Genomic DNA, 23,067 nt, shown 5'->3' with positions numbered 1-23,067 from the left:
GGACCTGTGGATGTCAGCCATTGGAATCTCTTGCTCCGAGCAGAACCATCGCCCAAAAATTAATTTTGTCTGAAAACGTGCAAGGATGGAAATATCACAGCCTCTCCAAGCAGGGAAAGCTGAAGTTCTGAATGTTATGATGGGCAGTCATGGATAGAAAGCAGAAAATGTTATCTTTATTGCAGTAAATTGGTGCATTAAGTGAGACTGATTCTGTAAAGCAAATCTCCTGAACATGAATTACAGATAGGACCATTCACTGCATTTTATTGCTCCTTGGTTACAGGCTAGCTTGCACTGAAATATGTACATTCTTAATGGTATGACACATTCTAATCATTTTAGAGAATAAATACTAATTTGAAATAGGTACTTTTCACTGGCAGTCTTCAACATAAAATTTGTTAGCCTTTTCATGGCTGGGATATGATGCGACTTAAACAACTCTGCATGTACATACAGTGAAAACATGAGTTGGTCTTCTTGATTGCTTTGGTTGTTTGGGGTTGAGCAATTCCTAAAATTATCTATTCTGAGAATTCTTTCAAAATTAAGTTTGCCCTTCCAACATAGTTTAATCATAAATGAGTTAGGAAATGGATTAATACTGCAATTTATTCAGACACTACCTTAAAACAGAACACATACCATGGGAGAGCTGTTAACGATACCATTTATTTTTTTTCTTTATTAGCACATCTTAGTTTTCTCAGTACAAACTTTGCTTTGCTAAAACTAGCACAGAAAATAAATAAAGCATAATCAGGCTAAATTATAGAATCATAGAATATTCCAAGATGGAAAGGACCTGCAAGGATCCTTCTAACTCCTGAAAACATGATAAATGCAAGAGCCACTGCCAGTTGGGAAATAACTTGGAGTTACTTCAAAATACTTACAACTCCCCATATTCAATAAAACACTATCACAATACCACCAGACGCACATAAATAAAAGCTAGGAATTAAGAGGACATGAGTATTTGAAAAAGAAAATAAAGTTGTAGGATTAGAAAGAAACACAAAGTAGGGAAAGAATAATTATCAATGGTATGGAAGAGTTTCTATATGCAATGGGGCACATCCCTCTTCTCTCCTTGCCTCTTCTTAGCTGTTGATATTTAAGGGATCTAAGATACAAAGTTTCAGATTAAAACTTGACAAACAGTGAATGGCACTAGAAATACTCCCTCTGGAAATCAGTCCTGCCCCATTTCTCGTCTCCAAGATTCTCTAGGCCTCTTCCTTATGAAGCTCAAAAATAATTTGTTGGGGTTTACTTTGGTTTGTTCAAGTTTTCTCTGAGTCTCGACTAAGGAAGAAAGGTTACAAAAGCAGCAATAGACCAGCATTTACAGAAAAGAGAATCTCTTTGCAAAGCTATCCTCCTTTTCCATTCTCAAATTTACTTGATAAACATAAAATTTACTGCTCTGTCTCAGGAAGTCCCTGAGCCATAAGCTGGTGGGTGCAGTCCTCTTTCATAAAAAGACACTGAGTGGCTTAAGAATGTCTCAGTGACTTCAATGCAGATGAGCTGAATTGCTCCTAACTGTGTAGAAATCTACACAATGATTTTAAAAAAGTCATAATTTTTGAGAATTGAAATAATTGATTTGATTAGAATTATTTCTACATAAACTCTCACCCGAAAAAAAAAAAAAACCTAATTAATTAATTAGAGAGTAAAGACTCACTTCATTGAGAATGCAGTTCAACTGAAGAACCTTCAATATTCACGATAGTGGATGAGGAAACAACCCCAAATTGGTTGCTGAGACTAGAACTAAATTTGCAGGCCTCTAGATAGCTATGACAGTGGAAAAAACCTAGCTGCTTTTTTCCTTGTGCATGCTTTGGATGTTCCGTGCAAACCACTTATACAAAATGAGGAACCTCATGATGTGATTTTTCTATATAAAGGTAATCAGAAAACAGAACATTTCAAACAACCCAGTGCTTTTCAATGGGAATAATTTACTTTGGCTACCATTATTCACAATTACTAACGATTTTCTACTTGCACCCTGTTACTCTCTTCCCTTGCTAATTGCTTTTTATGTGTGTATTACAGATGTTACTTGTAAAAATATGCATGCTGAGTTTAATAACAGTGACTGCAATGTCCTCATCTTTAACAATTAACGATATAATTGCCTGGGAAAGAAACTGAAGTCTTCACATCTCTGACTTTATGCCTGGCCTGAGTTTTGCCTTACAGTAGCCAGAATCTACTCTGTTTTGAAAAAAAATATTGGCATAACCTTTGGCCTCTTTGCAAGCTTCCAGAATTTGAAATTGACTTTACAACTGGTAGGTTGTTTTGCTAAGTAAGGCCAAAGTATTTATTCAAATGTAAGTAAGGCCGTCCAAAGGAGGGTGACAGAGATGATGAGGGGCCAGGAGCACCTCTGTCATGAGGAAAAGCTGAGAGAGTTGGGGCTTTTCAGTTTGGACAAGACTGAGAGGGGATCTTATCAGTGCTTTAATGAGGGAGTCAAGTGCATGGGGCCACGCACTCTTCCGTGGTGCCCAGTGACAGAACAAGGGGCAATAGGCACAAAGTGGAACATGGGAAGTTCCATCTGAACATGAGGAAGAACTTCTCTACTGTGAGAGTGACAGAGCACTGGAACAGACTGCCCAGAGAAGCTGTGGAGTCTCCTTCTCTGGAGATATTCAAAATCCAGCTTTGACACTTTCCTGCATAGTCTGCTGTAGGGATACTGCTTAAGCAGGGAGTTAGACTAGATGATCTCCAGAGGTCCCTTCCAGACCCTATGATTCTGTGATGTACTTTGTTCCTGCTAGGCTCAGTTAGTGATACTGTGCAACATTTACCATTCTATTGATTTTAGCACTCCAAACAGTTTGAGTAAAAACACAGTTCTGTATTTTTATGACTAGATTCTGATAAACCTTCATTAAAATAATTGTTAAAACTGACAAAAAGAAAAAAGGTGGTTCAAAGTCCCATGGAAGATGCTAAAAGCAACACTCTAGGGGTCATTTTTTACTTAAATGAACTTGTTCTGAGTGTTCCAGTCCTAAACTCTGGACTTTGGCCCAGCATTTTGTTCCAAGGCACAACAATTTCCGTAGAGGTTGAATTCTGCATTCTTATTGATGAAAAATTGGTCTTTCATTTCTTAAAAAAATTCTATAGCAATGTTTAGATTGTTCCCAGAACATAGGTGAAGTCATGCTGGTTAAGGCTAATGCTGAATTTAATGAAATCAGCCAATGGAGAGAGCAGGTGCATGAGCAAATCCATTTTGTCTTTTACAAGGGGTCTATTGCTACTTTCAAAACAACACTGAAGATTTAATGGCATGAAGACCATGTACTACTCAATATACAAAGAATTTTAAGATAAAGAGGGTAAAGGACTGTACTTTTTTTATTACTAGTTTTATTATGTACAGGTAAATGGCAAAGTTTTAAAAACTGTTGTCCAATCAAATCAGGTTTTCCTAAGGACAAGACATGACCCAGACTGCAACGGCTTGAGTCAAAATATGCCAAATTCTCTTTGTTGAAACAACTTCTCAAGAAATCAGTAGGATAACTTAAGGAGATTTGAATTTTAGAAGCTTTCAAAGATCAAGCCTGCAATTTTTAAGGGTTGTGGGAAAAAAGGTGGAAAACCATACCATACCACTGGACAGTCAGGAAACAAACTACAACATGGTTTAAAATGCATATCATCACAAGAAGCAGTAAACCACTACTTTAAAATGCAAGCTTATATTGCACATAAAAATTTTACACCAAAAACTCATTTTCCCTTTTTTTTAAGCAACACAATTGATAAGCATATTTCAATAGATGGGATAAATACCAGACCAAACTACAAAATTCTCTGCCTTCACATGTTCAGAACTAAATTTTCTGAGAGATATGCCTTAGCAAAACAAGTTACAAGACTAGTAATAAAAGGCTCATCAGGTGAGATTTAGTAATTCATTATATGAAGAGCTGAGGAGAATCAGGACACTCAGCGTTCATTTCCATTCTTAGAAAACAAAAGCAAACACCACAACAACGTAAGTTAAATTATACATCAAAATTAATTATTTATCCTTCTCTTTCCTAAAAAGACTTTGTCATCATTCAAGTTTGTGTTACAGTTCCAAATATAATTTAAAAAATAGATGACTTTTTCCATGAGGAGTTTGGAAATTGGGAATAATTTGGGGATTAATTTCTTCACATAAAGGCACTTACCATTGCAATCAATTCATGTTTCAGAACTGTTTTGGTTTTTCTTTTTCTTCTTAAATTGAAAACATGTATTTTATACAGGATTTATGCCTTCAAAAAAATCTCTAATGGCAAGTTATCATAAAAGCACAGACATCAGAATTATGTGCATTGTCAATCATGCTGAATACACTGAGAATACTATTCAGTAATACTCAATACTTTATTCTTCCTGATATCTCTTCAGGCTACTTGCTACTGCATCACATTTAGATGATCACTAAGCTTATTAACAAACCACCAGATCTTTTTCACAAATCACTGTCTTCTATGAACTTTCCAACTGACATGTACTGCATTCTTTGTTCCTATACACACAACCTGTATATGGTTGCACGAGAATGAATTTCATCTGTAAGGAACACATTATATAAAACAGTAAGAAACTGTTTCTTGACACAGAACTGAGAAAGTGATATCTGATTCTTTTTTCTGAGCAGCAATTTTATATTTACTCCTAAGTTTGACAAAACTGTCAAATGGTGCCAGAGTTATTACCACTACCCATAAAATGTCACACACACAGACAAAAAAAAAAAAAAGAATCCTTTTTCTGGTAAGATTTTCCCATCAATGACTGCTTTTCTAGATCTGTTACTAAGTTCTTAAGACGCTTCATATGTCATCCAGATGCAGCACAGTACCAATTTTTAGTTTAAAGGCATATCTCAACTATAAATAACATGTGGATTTCATTTAAGCAGTTATTTCCATTAATGCATCTAATTTTGCTTGTATAAAATCTACTTTCTGATACAATCTTAATATATCTTTTTTAGAAACTGAGCAAATATTATACATATGAACTGTAGAAATCTGTAGCTATCTAGAAGAGTTCAACAATATATTTCTGTGCTTCCTAATCTAGAAAAGCTGAATCAGGAAACAGCCTGTATGTGCAGATTGCCTTTCAACCTTTCAAGGAAGCTGCTTCATGAGTACGTACTCATAGACCAAGTAACACTTGTTACATATCACTTACAACTCTACTATGCTGAACTTTGTGAGATGTTCAGAATCAGAGACTCAGAACAGCCTCAGCCTGATCAAAAAACCACTGGTATCAATGAAATCTTTCACCAGTGGCCTTTGGAACAGATCCTTATCGTCTGCACTACAGATTTAAATATAACCCCGTTTGAAAAAACAGGAATATAAAGAAACATCCTCAAACAACAATCCTTACCTGTTCAAAGCAAAAGCATAATGAAACTTAATGTTGTGTTGATCAGCCAAGTCACATGTAGGAAGCATTTCTAGTGTTTCTACCAGCTTCACCATAGCATCATAGTCCTGGCAGGAATAAAACAAAATAAAAAATGAAAAAAAAAAAAGACAAATACAGAAGCTTGAGATCACCTCTAGCAGAGGAAAGTATAGTAACTAGAATTTATCATGACAGCTAGACAGGTCATGACTGTTAGCATCAGGTGCAATGCTGGACCTTTTCCTCACCAACACGAGAAAACTGATTGTTGACATCAGGATTGGAGGTTGCCTAGGCTGTAGCGACCATGCAATGGTGCAGTTCAAACTCTTGAGCGATATTAGACAGGCAAAGAGTAAACTCAGGAAGCTTAGTTTTAGGAAAGCCTACTTCCAGCTCTTTGGAGAGTTAATAAAACTCCCTGGGAATCTGTCCTCGAAGACAAGAGAGCAGAGCAAAGCTGGCAGATCTTAAAGGAAGATCTTAGGGCACGTGCTCTCCATCCACAGGTGTATGAAGTCAAGAAAGGAAGGCAAGAGACGGATATGGCAGAAGCGGGACCAGCTGGTTAAACTGGAGAGCACGAAGAAAATGCAGTAGCAGTGGAAGCAGGGACTGTTAAATTGGAAGGAATATAGGGATGCTGCTAGGCTGTGTAAGGGTGAGGTCGAGAAAACCAAGGCCCAACTGGAACTGGGCTTGACAAGGGGCACAAAGAAGGATAAGAAAGGTTCTCTAGGTACCAGAAACTGAAAGTCAAATAGGGTGTACCCTCCCCACTGAGCAATACAAGAAGGTTCATTACAACAAACAAGGAGAAGGCTAAGATACCCAACAATATTTTTGTCTCAGTCTTCACTAGCAACTCCCTTACAGACAGCCCTTGAGTGGATGGTTCGTAAGGTGGGAACTAGGGAAGCACTGCTCCTCCTGATGTAAGCAAAGATCAAGTTCCTGACTCCAAAGGAACCTGAACAGCTGTAAGTCTATGGATCCCAAAGAAATGCATCCCAGAGTCCTGAGGAAATTAGCTGATGCAGTTGCCAAGCCATTGTCAATGATATTTGAAAAAAAGTCACGGCAGTCATATGAAGTCCCTGGTGACTGGAAAAAAGACAACGTCACACTTATTTCTAAGAAAGTTAGAAATGATGATCCAGGAAAGTACCAACCTGTCAGCCTCACCTCTGTGCTTGGGAAGATCATGGAGTTTCACGGAAGCTATGATAAAGCACATGAAAGACAGAGAGGAGAATGGGAGATCTAGCATGGCTTCACCAAGGGAATCTGCTGCTTGAAAAGCCTTACTGCTGTTATGATGGCATAATTGCATCAGTGGACAAGAGCCACTGATATCATCTATCTGGACACCAGTAAGGCCTTTGACATGGTACCCCACAACATCCTTTTCTCCAAATTGGAAGGACAGAGATTTGATGGGTGGACTGTTCAATCCACAAGGAACTGGTTGTGAGATTGTGTCCAGAGAGTGGTGGCCAATGGCTCAATGTCCAGTTAGAGAACAGTGACAAATGGTGTCCCTTAAAGGTCAGTACTGGAACCAGTTCTCTTTAACATCTTCATCAAAGACATTGATAGTGGGATTGAGTGTAACTTCAGTAAGTTTGCAGATGACAACAAGCTGTGTGATGCAGTTGGCACACCTGAGGTACAGGACGCTATTCAGAGAGATCTAGACAGGGTGAAACACTGGGCCCACGAGAACCTCATGAGGTTCCATAAAGCCAAGAGCAGGGTGTTGCACCTGGGCCATGGAAACCTCTGCTATCAGTACAAGGTGGGGGATGAAAGGATGGAGCACATCCTTGCAGAAAAGGACCTGAGGGTACTGGTGGATGGCAAGCTGGATTAGCCAGCAATTTGCCCTCATATCCCAGAAAGCCAACTATATCTTAGGCTGCATCCAAAGAAGCGGGGTCAGCAGGTCAAAAGAAGTAATCCTGCCCCTCTACTCTGCACTGGTGACACTTCACCTGGAGTACTGCATCCAGATGTGGAGTCCTCGGTACAGACCTGAAAACGGCCTTTCAGTATATAAAGGAGGGCTATAAGAAAGAAGGAGACAGACTCTGTAACAGGGTCTGTTGTAATAGGACAAGGGCACATGGTTTCAAACTAAAAGAGGGGTGGTTTAGATTGGATATAAGAAAGAATTTTTTTACAATGAGAGTGGAAAGGCACCAGCACAGATTGCCCAGAGAGGTAGTGGATGTGTGGAGACAGTAAGGTGAGGCTGGATGTGGCTCTGAGCACCATGATGTAGCTGTAGGTGTCTTGCTTACTGCAGGGGAATTAGACTAGATGGCCTTTAAAGGTCACTTCCAACTCAAAAGATTCTGTAATTGTATGACAGTGTCTCAGGTGACTTTTTTTTAGAAGTGGGACTTTGTCTATCCATGTCAATACTTATCTTTTCCTCCATTCAATGCCAATTCCTCCATTCAATCCAGAATACCCTTAGCCATTTACCAGCACTAGGAAGGAGAGGTGTTGAGTCTGGCTGTTTCAAGCCTTATTGAGTGCTTATGATGAATTACACTTCATCAAGTCACTGCAAAATTCTATTCTGCATAGCTTGTTTTGCAGAATTTCAGCTGGTTGTGCATTCATTTTACTTTTTCAGGAGGTTACCGACATACACACTGCTGAAGAGGCCAGTTCACTGAGATCACGGATGGTCTTACACTACTTAATCTGTATGTTCAATATATATTTGAATGTGATTACATTTCTCCAGGAAGACATTTCAAATGAGTGCAAATGCTCACCAGAGGTGACAAAAATGATAGTATAAGAAGCAGCAGGGGAATATAAATCTCAGAATGAAAAGTTGGGTGATGCAGAGTGATACAGTCACCCACTGCTCTCCTGTCTCATTTATACTTGCCAAATAACCAACTCAGCCCCTGAAGGAAAAAAAAAATATATCTGTTGAATGGTTGGAAGTACATTTTAAAAGTGATATCAAACACAGAGCCTGGTAGCTCAGAAATACAGTGTGTAAGCTGTGTTTAAACAAAATCAAGAAAAAAAAGTGTGCCTACTTCTTAAAAAGAAATCAGTGTTTCATTCAGTTATAGTTAACAACTTTGGACAGTTCTGGTCAATACACTGGTCAAAACAAATCAATTTTATTAGTTTCCAAACACAGTTGACTTTGAGGAGAGAGGAAGAAGGGGCAGGGAAGAAAAAAGCAAACATCCATCTTGCTTGGATGAGCTTTCATTATTTATATATTTTAAGGAGGTTAAAAATGACAGAAAATAAGCAAGAAAGTCTCCTAATCAGTGTCTCTTGTTCACAAGTAAAATAAATAAGAGTCTGCAACCCCCTATAGCTTAGTAGTCAAGTCATACTGTTAGTGCAAAAATTTAGGGTAAGCTTTGAATCACTCTTTAACAAACAAAGTCTCGAAAACAAGCAAGTTCCAAAATCCCATAGTAAAATCACCTTCTTTAGTCTTTAGAAACATACCTGTATATCTCGGTAAGAAAGAAGCAGGTTTATGACAATGTCAGAAGTCAGCACTTCAGTATTATCTATACGAAGCTTAATTCTAGCCAGCTCCTTAGCCAGTTCATCTCCTTGGTACTTCTCTCTAGCCTTCCTAATATCATTTAGCAGCGTTTCTTTATAATAGGCACTGAAGAAGTAGAAGACAGACATGGAAAGAAGACTGTTAGATATTTCTTAAGAAACAGAACCATTTAGCTTAGAAAACACCTTCAAGATCACCAAGTCCAATCACCAATGTGACCTACTAAGTCCTGTCACTAAACCATGCCCCTTGGTGCCACATGTCTCTTAAATACAGTGATAGGCACTCCACCATCACACTGAGCAGGGGAGGGCAACTATGAAACATAGCTGTATTTCTAATAAAAAGTATCATTTCCTCAGAGAGAAAACCACATCAAATGTTTCATCTAAACCTAAATTTTTCACCTGTTCATACACCCACCTTGCTCCACCTCAGTCTATTGGGCTATGTATCAATGCCAGGATTTTGAGATGATTTTTTTGCCACAGTAGAACTGGGGCCTTTTTTGGTCCATACTGACCATTACAGATACAGAACTTCGTATCTCTCTCCTTAAGACAGTATTTGGAGTGACATAGAATCATTGATCAAAAGATCATTGTGATGTAAAGAGGAGATATGGGATTTTATAACCAAAAGAGGTGAGAAACTTTCAAACAAAAACCAAAACAAGCCACCAAAAGCTAACCTAGTTGTAGTTTGTTTGATGAACACAATGCATCATGTGTATAAAAAAGAACATAATACTTAACATAAAATCCAACAGGAGGAGTTTCACAACTTATTTCAGTGCACATTGTAACACCAGAGATTTGGAAGATTACAAAACTGTATCCTGTTATTAATATGACAGTTATAAACCACCTGGACAGGCTACCTAGAACTAAGGGTATTTGGAGCAACTTATGAAGCTAACAGCTAGGAAGTTAGCAGGTGCCTGGCAGATACTCAAGTGCCTACAGTGGTGTTCTTTTGTTTACAAATTAGTATTGCAGACACTCAGCTTTGCTAAACACTAAGCCATACACATAGCAAAGAAAATCAAATGCTCTAATTGTCTTCTACAGAACGAACACAACTCTTATAACTGAAAGACAGCAAAGCCATCATTACTGAAAAGCTTTCAAAATACTGTCAAATGGAAGTCAGGCCTAATTCATCATGTAGTACCAATGTCAAGTTTGTACACTCTTCCAGGCTAATGAAAATTAGCCCCTCCTGTGTTAACCAAACCTAAGACAGATATTGTGGTGATCTTATTTGAAATATTTTTAAAAAGTATCCAAATGACTTAGGAATGGAAGCATCACTTAAGAATGATTTTACACATAATCTTTTCAAACACTCAAGCTTTTGGCAGAAATGTGAGGTCATCAAGCTACATCTTCCTCCTCACTGAGATCTACCACAACAGCATCTAATTCTGTATCAGTCCAAAAGCTCTTTACAGCCTGAAAACTGAAGAGAGAAAACTGGCTTGATTGCAGTGCTTTAATAAAATATTACCGTTATGCTGACAAGCAGCTGTACTGACATTCCACCCCTCTTCTTGACCCTTCCCTTAAAGTGGACCAGTGTTGCCTATCTGTAGCTTCCTCTCCAGCACTTCTTTGGAGAAGCAGGAGGCAGCTTTTTTTTTTTCAGACCAGCACTTTCCCAGACACTGCCCAGCAAGGTGCCAAAGAATGGCTAGGCCTGCTGTGGATGGAGGTGAAAGTGGTGAGGGTGTGTATGGGCAGGTATACCTACAGGTCCCAACAGTGGAAGAGGCAATGACGTAAGAGAAAACAAAACAATAACTGCAACCTCATGCTTCAGACACAGGGGAAATGATAACCTAGAAAGTCAGTCTCTCCCAGAAAAAAAAAAAAAAAAAAAAAAAAAAAAAAGAAGAAGACAAAAGTACAAGAGGGACCATTCAGAGGGAGACGCTTCCGTCTCCAGCCCAAGTCCTCAAAACTCTAAACAGTCCCCTATACAAGCAGCTGAACGGTATCATGTTTACCAGGTGATATCAGAAGGCTAATATTAAAACAAACAAGCAAACAACAAGCAAAAAAAAGGAAGAGTTACTTTCTATTGCTGCCATAGATATATATACACATCTCTTTAGTGACACGAAAAGATGATCTGTGGCTTTGAGTTCTATGAAAAGGCTGTGACTTTATCTCCTATTACAACCTCATATACTCTATGTCATACTTAAGCACTCTACTTACTGGTGGACTCACTTTGCTTACGGATATTTTAGAAAGTAACTATAAATCACTTTCTAGCATAACATGGTTAGTTAATTGCAACAGCTCCAGGACAGTGATCTGGAAAGCAGTAAAGATAGTAGCTTCTTTTAACACTACATTAAGTGCAGTGAAAAAAAATCAATGCTACTAGGAACTCTGTATCTTTTCCCACAACATTAAAAAGAGAATATCAGAGGTTCTGGAGGTAAATGAGTTACAAAATTACCACGATGTAACATGAACATCCTTGAGAAGGCTGATAAACCTGTCCACCAGAGGCACGCAGAGTGGCCCCAGGATATTGTCCCAGCTGGGCTGCATATACTCAGAAGCTCTTCTCTGGGCATCGCTTTCGCAGCAGAAGTAGTCTGCACAAGGGGTAACAATGTATGGAATGAAGTAATAATTTCCACTGGAAGCCTAAGAGAAAAACAAATGCAGTTTAGAAAACAATTTAAAGTGGAAATACATTTGTGTAAACACAGGAACTATTTACGGTCAGAAAAAAAACAGCTGGGTGTGCGTTGGCACCCAAGGAAGTTTTAGTGCAGTGTTTAACACAGAATTTGCAAGCATTAAAATCAATGAATGTTGTATGGAAGAGTTACAAATATTAGTAAGTAATGAAAGAGTCTGGACCTGTTCAGAAACAGTACAATAAAACTATTCACCCCAGGGATGGGGCAACCACAGCTTCTCTGCGCATCTGTGTCAGGGCTTCACTGCCCTCTGAAGAATTTCTTCCTAACATCTCACCTAAATCTCCCAAGACATTCTCCTTTGTCCTATCATTATCAAACTGGGTAAAAAGTCACTCCCTTTCCTGTTTATAAGCTACTTTCAAGTACTAGAAGGCCACAACGAGGTCTCCCTAGAGCCTCCTCTTCTCCATGCTGAACAAGCCCATCTGTCTCAGCCTTTCTTTGCAAGACAGGTGCTCCAAGCCTCTGATCATCAGAAGAGCCTCTACTGCATGCTGCCATTAAGCATCAAATATAAAATTAAAAAAAAAAAAAATCCACACCTTGAAATATCTAAAACTTTTAACACAAAAAATCCCAAAACAAAAATCCTTAATAGGCTATAGACAGTGTAAATGTGATCAAGGTCCTGAAGTGAAACAGGAAATGCCTTTCAGAAAATACAGTTAAGTTCAGATTCAATTCTTCAGCTCCTGAGCAGGACCCTAAAAACAGATAACTAAGACTAGAAAGACTGATATCCTCTTTCAAGCTACAACAGTTGTCCACTGCTAAAAGAAAAGTAAAAACTCAGCCAAACAATGCATTCAGAGTCATTAGATATGAGCCCCAAAGCATGGGACAGTATAACACAACTAATGCAGTCAGCTACCACTGATTATCTATCTGTTGTCACCTTGGGGATACAAAGATATCAAATGTGTACAAAAACATAAACTTTCATTTTACTTCAGATCATCTAAGACTGCAGTAAAGCAGCAGTCATTTAAAGTCACTGGGACACTGGGAGAATGCTGAGAGGACTAAAAGAATGGATATGAGGATGGCACATTTTATGTCCATTAAGAAACTACAAGACAAAAATTGTTCACAGAAAATAACAGAGTATTCAGCTACTGAAAATAGAGACAGCAAAAGCCTGTTGCTGATCTGGATTTGGAAGAATTTAGAACTTTAAATGATTTCTAATGGATAAAGATCAAGCAACATTCATTCTTCACAAACCTTGCAGTACTGTACCTCTGTTGTAATAATACCATTATCTGTTGCAATGTTACCTCTACTTTCTATGAAAAAAAAAAGTTGCAATTTAAGCAACCAGTATGTTAAATTGATTTAGTACAAGGTTTATTCAAATATGCAGTAAGTTATGTGCAGTGCAAAAGCTGCTTGAGTATTATTTCTATTTTTAAGCCCATAACAACAAATTAGGTCTTCCTACAATGGGTACAACAGCAACAATACAAGCTGAAAGCAAGATACAAGCTTGTGATGCAAAGAGAAGTGCAGTTATCTCCTGAAATAGCAAAGCAATTTTCAGAAAATATTAGATGGCATGGATGAAGCATTATATTTCTCAAGTTCATCTATTTGACTGAGGCTTTTGCCTCTTTCTGGATAGCAAAATCTGTGCATTTGAAAAGACATTTTCTCCACACCAGAAATATTTTTACATGCAGAAATCAGGAAAACTACACATATTTCAGTGTGTGACCTTGTTTGAAGAGCAACCACCAATGCTGTAGCTCCAAAAATTTTTTTGTCATTTTTGGGAGTTCAGTCAGATGTCAATGGATGTCTTTGGTACTGCATGCAAAGGAAAAGATATTCTGCCTCCTGGCAGAAATATCACTGAGTACAGCACCAAGGAAACAAAACACTGTATGCCCCATAGACACCACCTTCCAATTTGTGGCCATTCCACCTACAAATACATATAATCTAATTGTGATAAGTTTATATCTTTGTGGTTTATATAGGTCACACATTGGGTTGGTTTGTTCCAGAACTATTAGCCATTTTTATCATCTTATTTAGAGAAATTTTTAGGTTTAAGAAATGTAGAAGTATAAAAATAAGAGAAAGACAGACTGGAAAAAAAAAAAAAAAGAAGAAGAAAAAGGAAAAACTCTCAGCAAATAATGTATGCGCTAGCAGTGACACTTTTGTATTCAATCACAACAGTTCCAACCACCAGAAAAAGAGCCCAAAGTAGGAACATTAAAAAATTACAGAAAATAGCTGCAATCAAGTTGAGAAAGGGACCTGCTTCATAGAGGAAAAGGGTGGAAGGAATTAGGGACAGAGTCATGTCTTTACTGAAGTAGTCAGGCCCACAGAAGACATTTTAAGATCTTGGCATGATGGGCCAAATGTAGTGCTTTTTTCTTAAAATACTTCTCTAACTATTTTGTTAAGGCTGTTAAAAGTGAACGTTCCTTAATAATGGAAACAGTTGTGGGTTGTTGATTTTTAATCATCTTGCTACAGTTATTCTGGCCAAACTGCCACTTTGTGACAGAGATACCAAGCTAGAATTTAAGAGCTATTATTTTGAATGTGGAGTAAAATCTCTGCATCTTCAGAGAGGGAATTTTGCCTTCACAGCTAACAGCTCAGCTATTCCACTCCAGCCATGTAGTCCTTTTTGTCAATCACTCACGGAGCATTAAGAGTGCTCACCCTCACTTACCAAGCAGTTGGAAGAGCAACATGCCAGATGACAGAAAATGACTCAAAGAAGTCACATCCTTTGAGTATTCAGGGAGACTAATGGACTTTTATCTTAAGAATTCATCATAAGAATCCATTTGTACCTTAAGAATTTAAGTTTCCACAGTAGTAGATTTCTATGCCACCACATTCCTTTCTATTTTACAATATAGATTGACTCTAAAATATGATCAACTTTTTAGAACATCTCCTGTTCACAAGTTGAACATAAGCAGTGTCTTTATATAAATATTGCGTGAAAGATTATCGTAAAACAAACAATCCACACACAAGATCTAGGCTGCAAGTAACATGTACTCTGAGATTACTATTGGTGCAAAAGAAAGCATAATTTTTATAGCACCCTTACATAAAAATGCTAGAAACACAGTAAGAAGATGGCATGTTTATTAAGAGAAAACAGATTTAAAATGATACATACTTTGCCTATCAGGCTACCACTGTGGTACTCAGGAGGTACTTCAACCCGAAGAAAAGCTTTGTGGTTGGCAACCTACTCCAAGTTGAAATAAAACAACAAAGAGGAAAACACCACCATAAAACAGCATGAGAATCAAAACAACAGACATGACACATGAGTAGAGAAATGATTGAAGAAAGAAACACTGGAGAAGGAATACAGCTATTTATAGTAAATCCATTTTTACAAAAACAAAAAAAAAATAGCAGAACACATTGCGAGCAAGAATGTAGAATGTAAGGTTTCTTTATTTTTCTACACATCTCCTTGTATCACCATTAACTTGCTTTAAAAGTCTGACTTCTTGACAGTGGCAGATTCATTACCTGATTAGTTAACTATAAGCCAATTGCTACAAATGTGCCTCGCTTGAGACACTAACATTTCCAGAATGACTGTCATAAATTAATTTTAAAAGCCTTCGTTTTCATTATGCAAATAATAACTGTGTTATCTGTAATGATCAGAAATATTAAAAATATTTTGTACTATTTCTTCTCAAAAAGGAATAACAATTGACTCTAAGCTACTCTTCTCTCCTTCATTCTGTGCCCTTTTGAAACTCTTACTACTTCTGCTGCCTCCAATATTTTAGTAGTAAATTACTAGACAAACACCATACAATCTTTTATGATCTGCAAAAATTATTCAAAAAATATATAAAGCCATTCTATAATACTACTTCTTCATATTATCAAATTCATACAGGGTAATTATACATTATTCAATCCGTGGGACTGGACTAAAGTGGAGAATGAGTCCAAGTGTCAAAATCTTTTTATTTAGATTTCCTATATGTTCATTGACTTGAAGAACTAGATAGAGTAATTTAAACAGCTATTGAAGCTCTAAAGAGACTTGGGGCCAATCACAATAAAAAGTGATTTTTCAACATAAAAATTCCTTTGGCAAGAATAAATTTCAATCTTGTTTCCTTTGGATCAAGGAGAAATTTGCTAACAACTCCTCCATAGCCAAGGCATCACTATCCTCTATAATTTAAGAGGAAAAAAAAAAAAAAACATTGAAATCTCAAAATATTTCTTCAGCTACACAGACCTAAGTAATAATAAACTTTTTGATTTAATAGCTATCCTACTTCCCTTTAAATACCTTCTCTCTCTCCACCACCCTTCAAATTAACAGTTATTCAAACTCCGTCAGGTCTACTAACAACTTATCAAAAATTCTCTTTATATTCTGAACTTCCCTTATAATTTTTCCACAAGGGAAGTTCTGGCTTATATTCTCAGTGTCACATTCAAATAAGCTAAATGGATCAAAGCTTTCAATGCTAGAACAATTGTAAGAAGGTCTGAACATTCTGCTTCCTGACTCCAGCAGTTTTTAAAACGCTTCTTGTGGACTCCCTTCTTCTCTCCATCTTGGACATCTTTACACACTATTCCTTAAAATTCTGTAGAGGGAGACAAAATTTCCCTACCGAGAACAAAAACAAATCAAGGATATCAACAACATTTTGTACCAAAATATAATAACTTTCCCATGGATTTTGTGTAATGCTAAATTGGGGGAAGATTTTCTAAGCAATTTAGGCTTTTGAAAATCCTTGGAATTTTATTTCTTCCTGTAAACGTGTAGTAACATTAAAATCTAAAGAAACTCCAATGCACAAGCCAGTTTTCCAGAGAGAAATGCATTTTCCTGTACTCTACAATCTGGTAGTGCTCTCAGACCTTAACCTGTCCATAACAATATAGGAAACACATTGTTCTGTCCAAATGGACATCTGCTATCTGTTTTATCACTGATAATTTTGACAGAAGAAAGGGAGCTGTGCCTAAACTGTAAGTGAAATTAGCAGAATGTTGTCCTCCAAGGAGCTTTACGGAAGGAAAACTCATGGGGCACTGGCAATACTGACCTTGCATGTCATATAAGTGCAGTTCTGTTTTGGGAAATGAACTCCCACAGCCAATAATTCTTTTACAAATCTAAAATCTAAGTACACAATAAATTATTGATTCAGAACTTCCATTAATTGTTTGTGGGAGTCAAGTATATCTGAATCACATCCATCCCTGAGCATTTTTTATCCTGGAAATCTTTGTTCCTGTACAGTGGAAGGAAGCTATAATCCTAGTTTTCCTACTCCTACGCTCTTTTTTTCAGACATGAAGCTTTTAAATATCTCAAGCACACGCCACCACAGCATGCCACTGTATGATTTTCACTTTTAGATCAGCTGTGCTCAAGTCAACTTTCAAATCAATGCTGTAACTTTTTCTATGCATTGTTTTCAGCTTTATGTTCAGTTTTCTCACTTTTGCCTCCTTCCTGATGCAGAGTTAGCATAATATTTCCCTTGCAAGGAAAATATCAACTTTTTTCATGACTTACCTGCTCAAAAAAAAAAATCACCACTAAGGACACGCAACACATTCATCTTTTCTGCATCTTTAGTGGTTCCACATCCATTCTATGCTGTTATCTTTTGCGCTTTTGCACATGATTTGAGATTTGCAGGATAAATAGCAAAGGTGAGGGCAAGAAAACCTGAGAAAAAGGTCCTAACTGCAGAGCTGCATGCAGAAAGTTTCACTCTCGCTACTGCAAAAATGGTGCAATGTGTCTGGTAGCAATCTCAATTATCTTCTTTCCTTACATGAGCACAGACACAGAGTACTGCTGCAGCAAGAGGACTTCTCTTCAGAAAACCAGAAATGGTATTCCTCTGGCTACCTTTGGGCTGGAGGAAGGCTTAGCAGATGAAGTATCTATCCTTCTTCCAGCGTATCTCCACACTCCAGTGAAGAGTGCACTTAAGCTCTTTCTGCTACATCACAGCGGTGACAGAGGCATACCAATAGAAAGATCAGTTCAACCAGGAAATGTGAAAGGAAAATACAGACCCGTAGCAGAGTATATTAAGTGCTGTATGTAAAAGTTAGAAATGAAACTGCAGTGGTTACATGATTATTTACCTCACCAGATGTAGTAAATTCATGTCAATTCTGTAACTACATATGGAGCACAGCAACCCTAATTAGCAAAAAAGCCCTCCAAAAAAAACTGATACAGAACTTCCATTTGTTTGCAGGAGCCAATCTGAATGGCATTCCCCCTATTTTCCTATCCCAGAAATCCTCATTCCTGGACAGTGGAAAGAAACTACTTTCCCAGTTCTCCTATTCTTATAGGATATATTTTATTAAGTACTAAAGCAGTGGCACAACACTGGATTGCAGCAAACTACATGCCTCTCCAGACACATCATGTGGCTTGCAAGGAGGGGAACTGTCTATTTGAAGCCAATTCCAACTTAGAAAAAGATTGAGTTTGAACTTATTAATTATTTAGCTTGCTAATCAGTTTACTGCTATTTCAGAATAAAAAACTGATTAAAAAAAAATGCAACATGGGAGCATATTATAATAAATTTACTATTTAAGAGAATACAAATAACTTTGAGTAAGATGAAAGGTCCAGAATCCATACTTGATATTTTAAGTCAATTATTTCTTCTTCTGTATTTTACTCACAATGGTCTTTGTAATCTAAGCACTTGAAGGAAGTAGGCTACACAACTCCTCCCCTCCCACCTTTTTAGAGGAGTGATCAGGACACCGGTTTCAAGATCCCTCCCTGCCCTTTTTGCTAACCTGGTGTTTCCAGGTCTGATGCAGGAAACAATACCAAATCCACTTTTTCTTCTCTTCCACATGAAGCTGAAGGAGGTCCTAACTCCCTTGTGGGGAGAGAATCAGCCAAAAGACTGCAGGCTGCTAATCCATGGCACTAGGTTGCCACTTTTGCACCATCTCAGGAGTAACTACTAAATGGCTCTTGTCACAATTCTCCCTCTGGCTCTGGAGGTGAAAGCATACACTTGTGACATCCACCAGTTATAGCTTGAAAATGGAAGTACCATTATTCACAAGGAAACCTCAAGCTGCTCTGAGGGCTCTTTTCACAGCGCTGCAGACTAGGAAATGCAGTTCCAACTGCACAGTGAAACCTGATCAAAGATATCAAAGATCACCACAACAGACAGGAAAAGGACTTGGACTTACTCAACCTGATCTATCTTTAGCCTATATACTTGCTGCAGCCAAGTATAAACTGTAAGTCAAAATAAGCAGCTGTAACTAATAAATTATCTCTTTTAGTTCTCTTCTAAATGATCAGTTTAGCAAAATCAAAAGCCATTTTATTGTTTTAATCCTCCTTAGGATTACTTCAGAAAAGAATAAAAGTATATGGGAAATATATAAAGGTATAAGTTCAAGACTTTTTTGAATTCAACAGCCCTCAGTATAACAGTGTTTAATGAAAATAACCACTAATGGAAAGTATAAAAAAAATACATAACTGTGCAAGATTTTGTGGTATATTACAGTAAGCCTAAAATAACTACTGAATTGTATCTTTGTTGAGGTTTACTTACTTATTTGGTTTTCCTTGCATTAAAGTTAAAAATGTTTTTAACTGGGGAAGGTTTTGCATTCCTCAGCAAAACCTGTGAAATTGTGAAGAAGAGGATGGGTACATAGTAGTCAGATCTGCTTGATGTACAGCCTTAATAAGGTATCACACACACATACATATTTATACAAATGAGTGAAAGTGGTAGAGGTAGAAACAGGCTTTGAAATTCCAAGTCTACATTTTTATCTATGAACATACATATATAACATATCTGCTGGAACTTCTCTAGAAATTAAAAAGGAACTCCTAAAGAAAAGTAGTTTTTTTTAATCTATCTTTTCTTTTGAAAGGAAGTCAGTAAGATTCATTATTGTACGTAAGGAAAATGGATTCCCTAGTACCATAAAGAGCATATATACACTTGGTAACTTTGTTGTTAGAGTTGCTTCAACTGTAATATTCATTTTGTGTTTTAAAATGAATGTAGATTTAATACTTACTGTATTTTTCTGAGATACCATATCCTGGAAGAAAAAGAGAACAGAGATGGTCATTTTTACTGAGAATCATTATTACATCCAATAAAACTAAATGGTATACACACACACACACACACACACACACGTACAAATGTGTTCTTCAACGCATAATCTCCTTTTCCTGCCAACACCAAATTCCAAGTAAAGGACAATGTTAAAAAAAAAAAATCTCCATAGTTCAGTTTCAGAAAGAATTAATGATTCAGAGAATAGACCTTTTTAAATTAGTGCTCACAAGACAAAGAAGACTTGTACTTGCCAGTAACTGGAGTTTCTCAAGCGGGGCACTTCATAAGCCTACTGGACACTTGTGAATCAAAAGCATTCAAAGCTGGAGATTTTTTCTCTCAAAGAATATCCTTAAGATACCTAGGCTCCTTTCCTACCTGGATGGGCACAGCCCAAAACACTCCTGCACCCTAGTTCTTCAGACTCTGAAATCTAAAGAGAGAGATTGAAACCATGAGGAGGATGACAATTTAACGTAAACCAAACCTCAAAGATCTCCAGCTGGTGGTAAGTAACCTTCTCCTTCTTGTGGTGGCATGCATATCCAGTGAACACTGCTTGGTGAAATAAAGAGATCTCCAGATAAGCTACTTTACAAATGTTAGAGGCAGACTTTTTTCTAAGCAAGGTTACTGAAGTAATTTAACTGCATGTGCTCTGGCAATCTAAGATAATTCTTACTCAGCAACTTCACACATCCGACAGCCTCAAATCCACTTGCACAGAAATGATGGTGCTCATATATATATCATCAGACTGAGCATTACTAACAGTCTAAGAGATTTAGTTCCACAATGATGAACCTCTTGAAATCCAGCCTTTTTATTATGTGCTTAGAAATAGGTTGTTTTGGAAAGAACACTGAAGAAATTGAAGATACAACTCTTGGGAGAATTTCAAGGATGTGTTCTATGAAGTGAACTAAATAGTCAGGCTGCCTGAACTTCACAGCTACTCCAGCAGGAGTAACAGTAAGAATACTGCCTTCATAACAGCTAGGCTGAACACTCTTATTGAGGATGTAAAGCAACCCAAATCCAAGTAGAGTGATATATTCCTAAAAGCAAAGGGAAAAAAACTGGCTAAATTAGTCAGAAATAACAAACCACCAATAGATAGTCAACTATTCACATCAAGGTATCTATACCTAACAGAATTACTGATTAATGCAAACTCTTTAGGGCAATAAAATAGTTCAGAAAAAAAAAAAATATATATATGATTGAAGGCTTAGTCATCTGAAATAAACACCTGAAAGAAAAGCTAAAAGTAAACATGTCCACTTAGCTAAACAAATATCTCTAATAAAATTTTATCTTCTGTTGATAAAAACTTCTCTCTCTAAGGAAAAAAAATGAACTCTTCTGAAAACTATCTAGCACCTAAACCATGAAATACGTCAAGAGATCATGAAATGTTCTTCCCTGAAGGATCCCAAGAATAATCCCTATCTACCTTCTGAAGTATTCCTAAAACGAAAACTATATTTATATATTTGAATGGTATCCAACAGCAAACAGGAGGCTCGATTGCAAAAGAAGTATCAAGAACATCAGAATAGGACAGAACCATATCCCCAGTATCCTGCTAGAACTACGCTGGTGTTCAACCAGATGATCTCTTCAACCTATTTCCAACAACTCAAATCAATTAATCAAGTAATTTTGATCACATAGTAAGGTATGCCAGGGGACTGTTAACCAAAGCGATTATACAAACAGCTGTGAGATAAGAGATACAGCAGGGCTCAGTGTCACTAGCAGAGCTCCCATGAGAAGAAAAATTAAGAGAGAGAACAGTTTTTCCAGCCTTATGTGATCCAATCATACTCCAGTGTTGCGAGGTCCCCAGCCTTGTACTTGAGCTTCATACTCTTCAACAAAAAGACCCAGAACTGACACTGCAAAGATCTGCAAGCTCTGGCAGTGAACTGTCTGAAGACCTGGCCCACAGACAGACGTGAGTCTGAAGGTCATTCATCCCTCCAGTTATGGAGCACATGCTTGCAGAAGTGCTTGGCACAAAGTGCAGAAATCAAAGCCATTCACCTCACTAGGTGGAGATATGTAAAAGATGACTAGCTTGGGCTTCCCAAACTTAGGCACCTGCTGAGGAGAACCAAGATGATCAGAACACCTGAGATACAACATAACACAAGGACTTAAAAAAATGCATTAATAAAAAATAAAAACTGCAGTCAGGTATGTTGTCTCTGCAAGAGGAAAAGTTGTATGGCTGCCCTTAAGAAATTATTAAAGCAATGAAGGGGATGCAAGTATGCCTTGACACATATTTGTTGTATCTCTTTGAGCAAAGGGTGTGAGAGGCTCCATCTCTGAGGTCTCGTGACTCCAGATTACACAAAATGTGAATATATATGTGGAACACAATTGCAGGAAGGAGTATGGGATTCTAGATTCAGAGTAAAACTGAAGACACTGAAAGAAAAAGCAGCTGTGACAGGACCCAGCTTTTAATGCAATTAACATTCAACTAAATATTCTTATTTCACTGGGAAAGATTGGAGAATTCCAAGATAGATTTTTGGACATTAGTGGCATGAAAAAATGTTAAAACCAGAAGAGGCAATAAATCAAAAAAAGAGAAAAACAACCTCACACAGCATGAACAACGTTGTTCTCAGTGAAGGTAGCAAGAAAAAGGATGATATTATAAGAATCAGTAAGTGGTAGTATAAAAAAGTAATCTAAATGTGAGCCAAACCAAAGAAAACCTACGCTGTGAAAGAAATATGCCATTATAGGACTTGCAGCCAGAACAGCATTAAAAGACTTCAGTGTATAGCATGTTTCCCTCCTGTAATAGTGAACAACAGGCCTGTTATCTCTTCTTTCTTCAAAGAGAAATAAAAAGAAGATTCCTGTAATCTTAGCTTCTCAGAAACTAGGAGATACTAACTTCAGCGGAGAGAAGTATTTGAATGTTCAGAGTAGGTTGCAATACATTACTTCTTTGAGCATCACTATTGGAATTGAAAGCGCAGGTTTTGTACAAGTCAAACCATCTGAAGCAAACCCAGTACTGCAGTATGGATCTTTTCTTATAAACAAGCTTTTACTTTAACCACTGCTATTCTTGGTACTAGCTATTATTTTTAACAAGATTTTGCTAAATAGCCATTAGGAAATCACACTCAAGGAAAGTTTCAAAAAAAGCCACGAAT

At 37.4% G+C, this 23,067-nt stretch overlaps 1 protein-coding gene across 1 annotated transcript in view; it reads right to left on the bottom strand.

Moving 5' to 3' along the window:
• The window catches only part of MAP3K15 (mitogen-activated protein kinase kinase kinase 15), a 78,415-nt gene that overhangs the window by 35,544 nt on the left and 19,804 nt on the right, over positions 1–23,067 (bottom strand). The window contains 4 exon segments of the mRNA XM_085211183.1: positions 5,449–5,555; positions 8,965–9,133; positions 11,498–11,691; positions 19,836–19,859. Coding sequence (XP_085067309.1) covers positions 5,449–5,555; positions 8,965–9,133; positions 11,498–11,691; positions 19,836–19,859 — 494 coding nt within the window.

Source organism: Meleagris gallopavo, chromosome 1 (genome assembly GCF_905368555.1).
Source record: "Meleagris gallopavo chromosome 1, MGAL_WU_HG_1.1, whole genome shotgun sequence".
NCBI lineage: Eukaryota > Metazoa > Chordata > Aves > Galliformes > Phasianidae > Meleagris > Meleagris gallopavo.
This window is presented reverse-complemented; position numbering and strand designations above follow the sequence as displayed.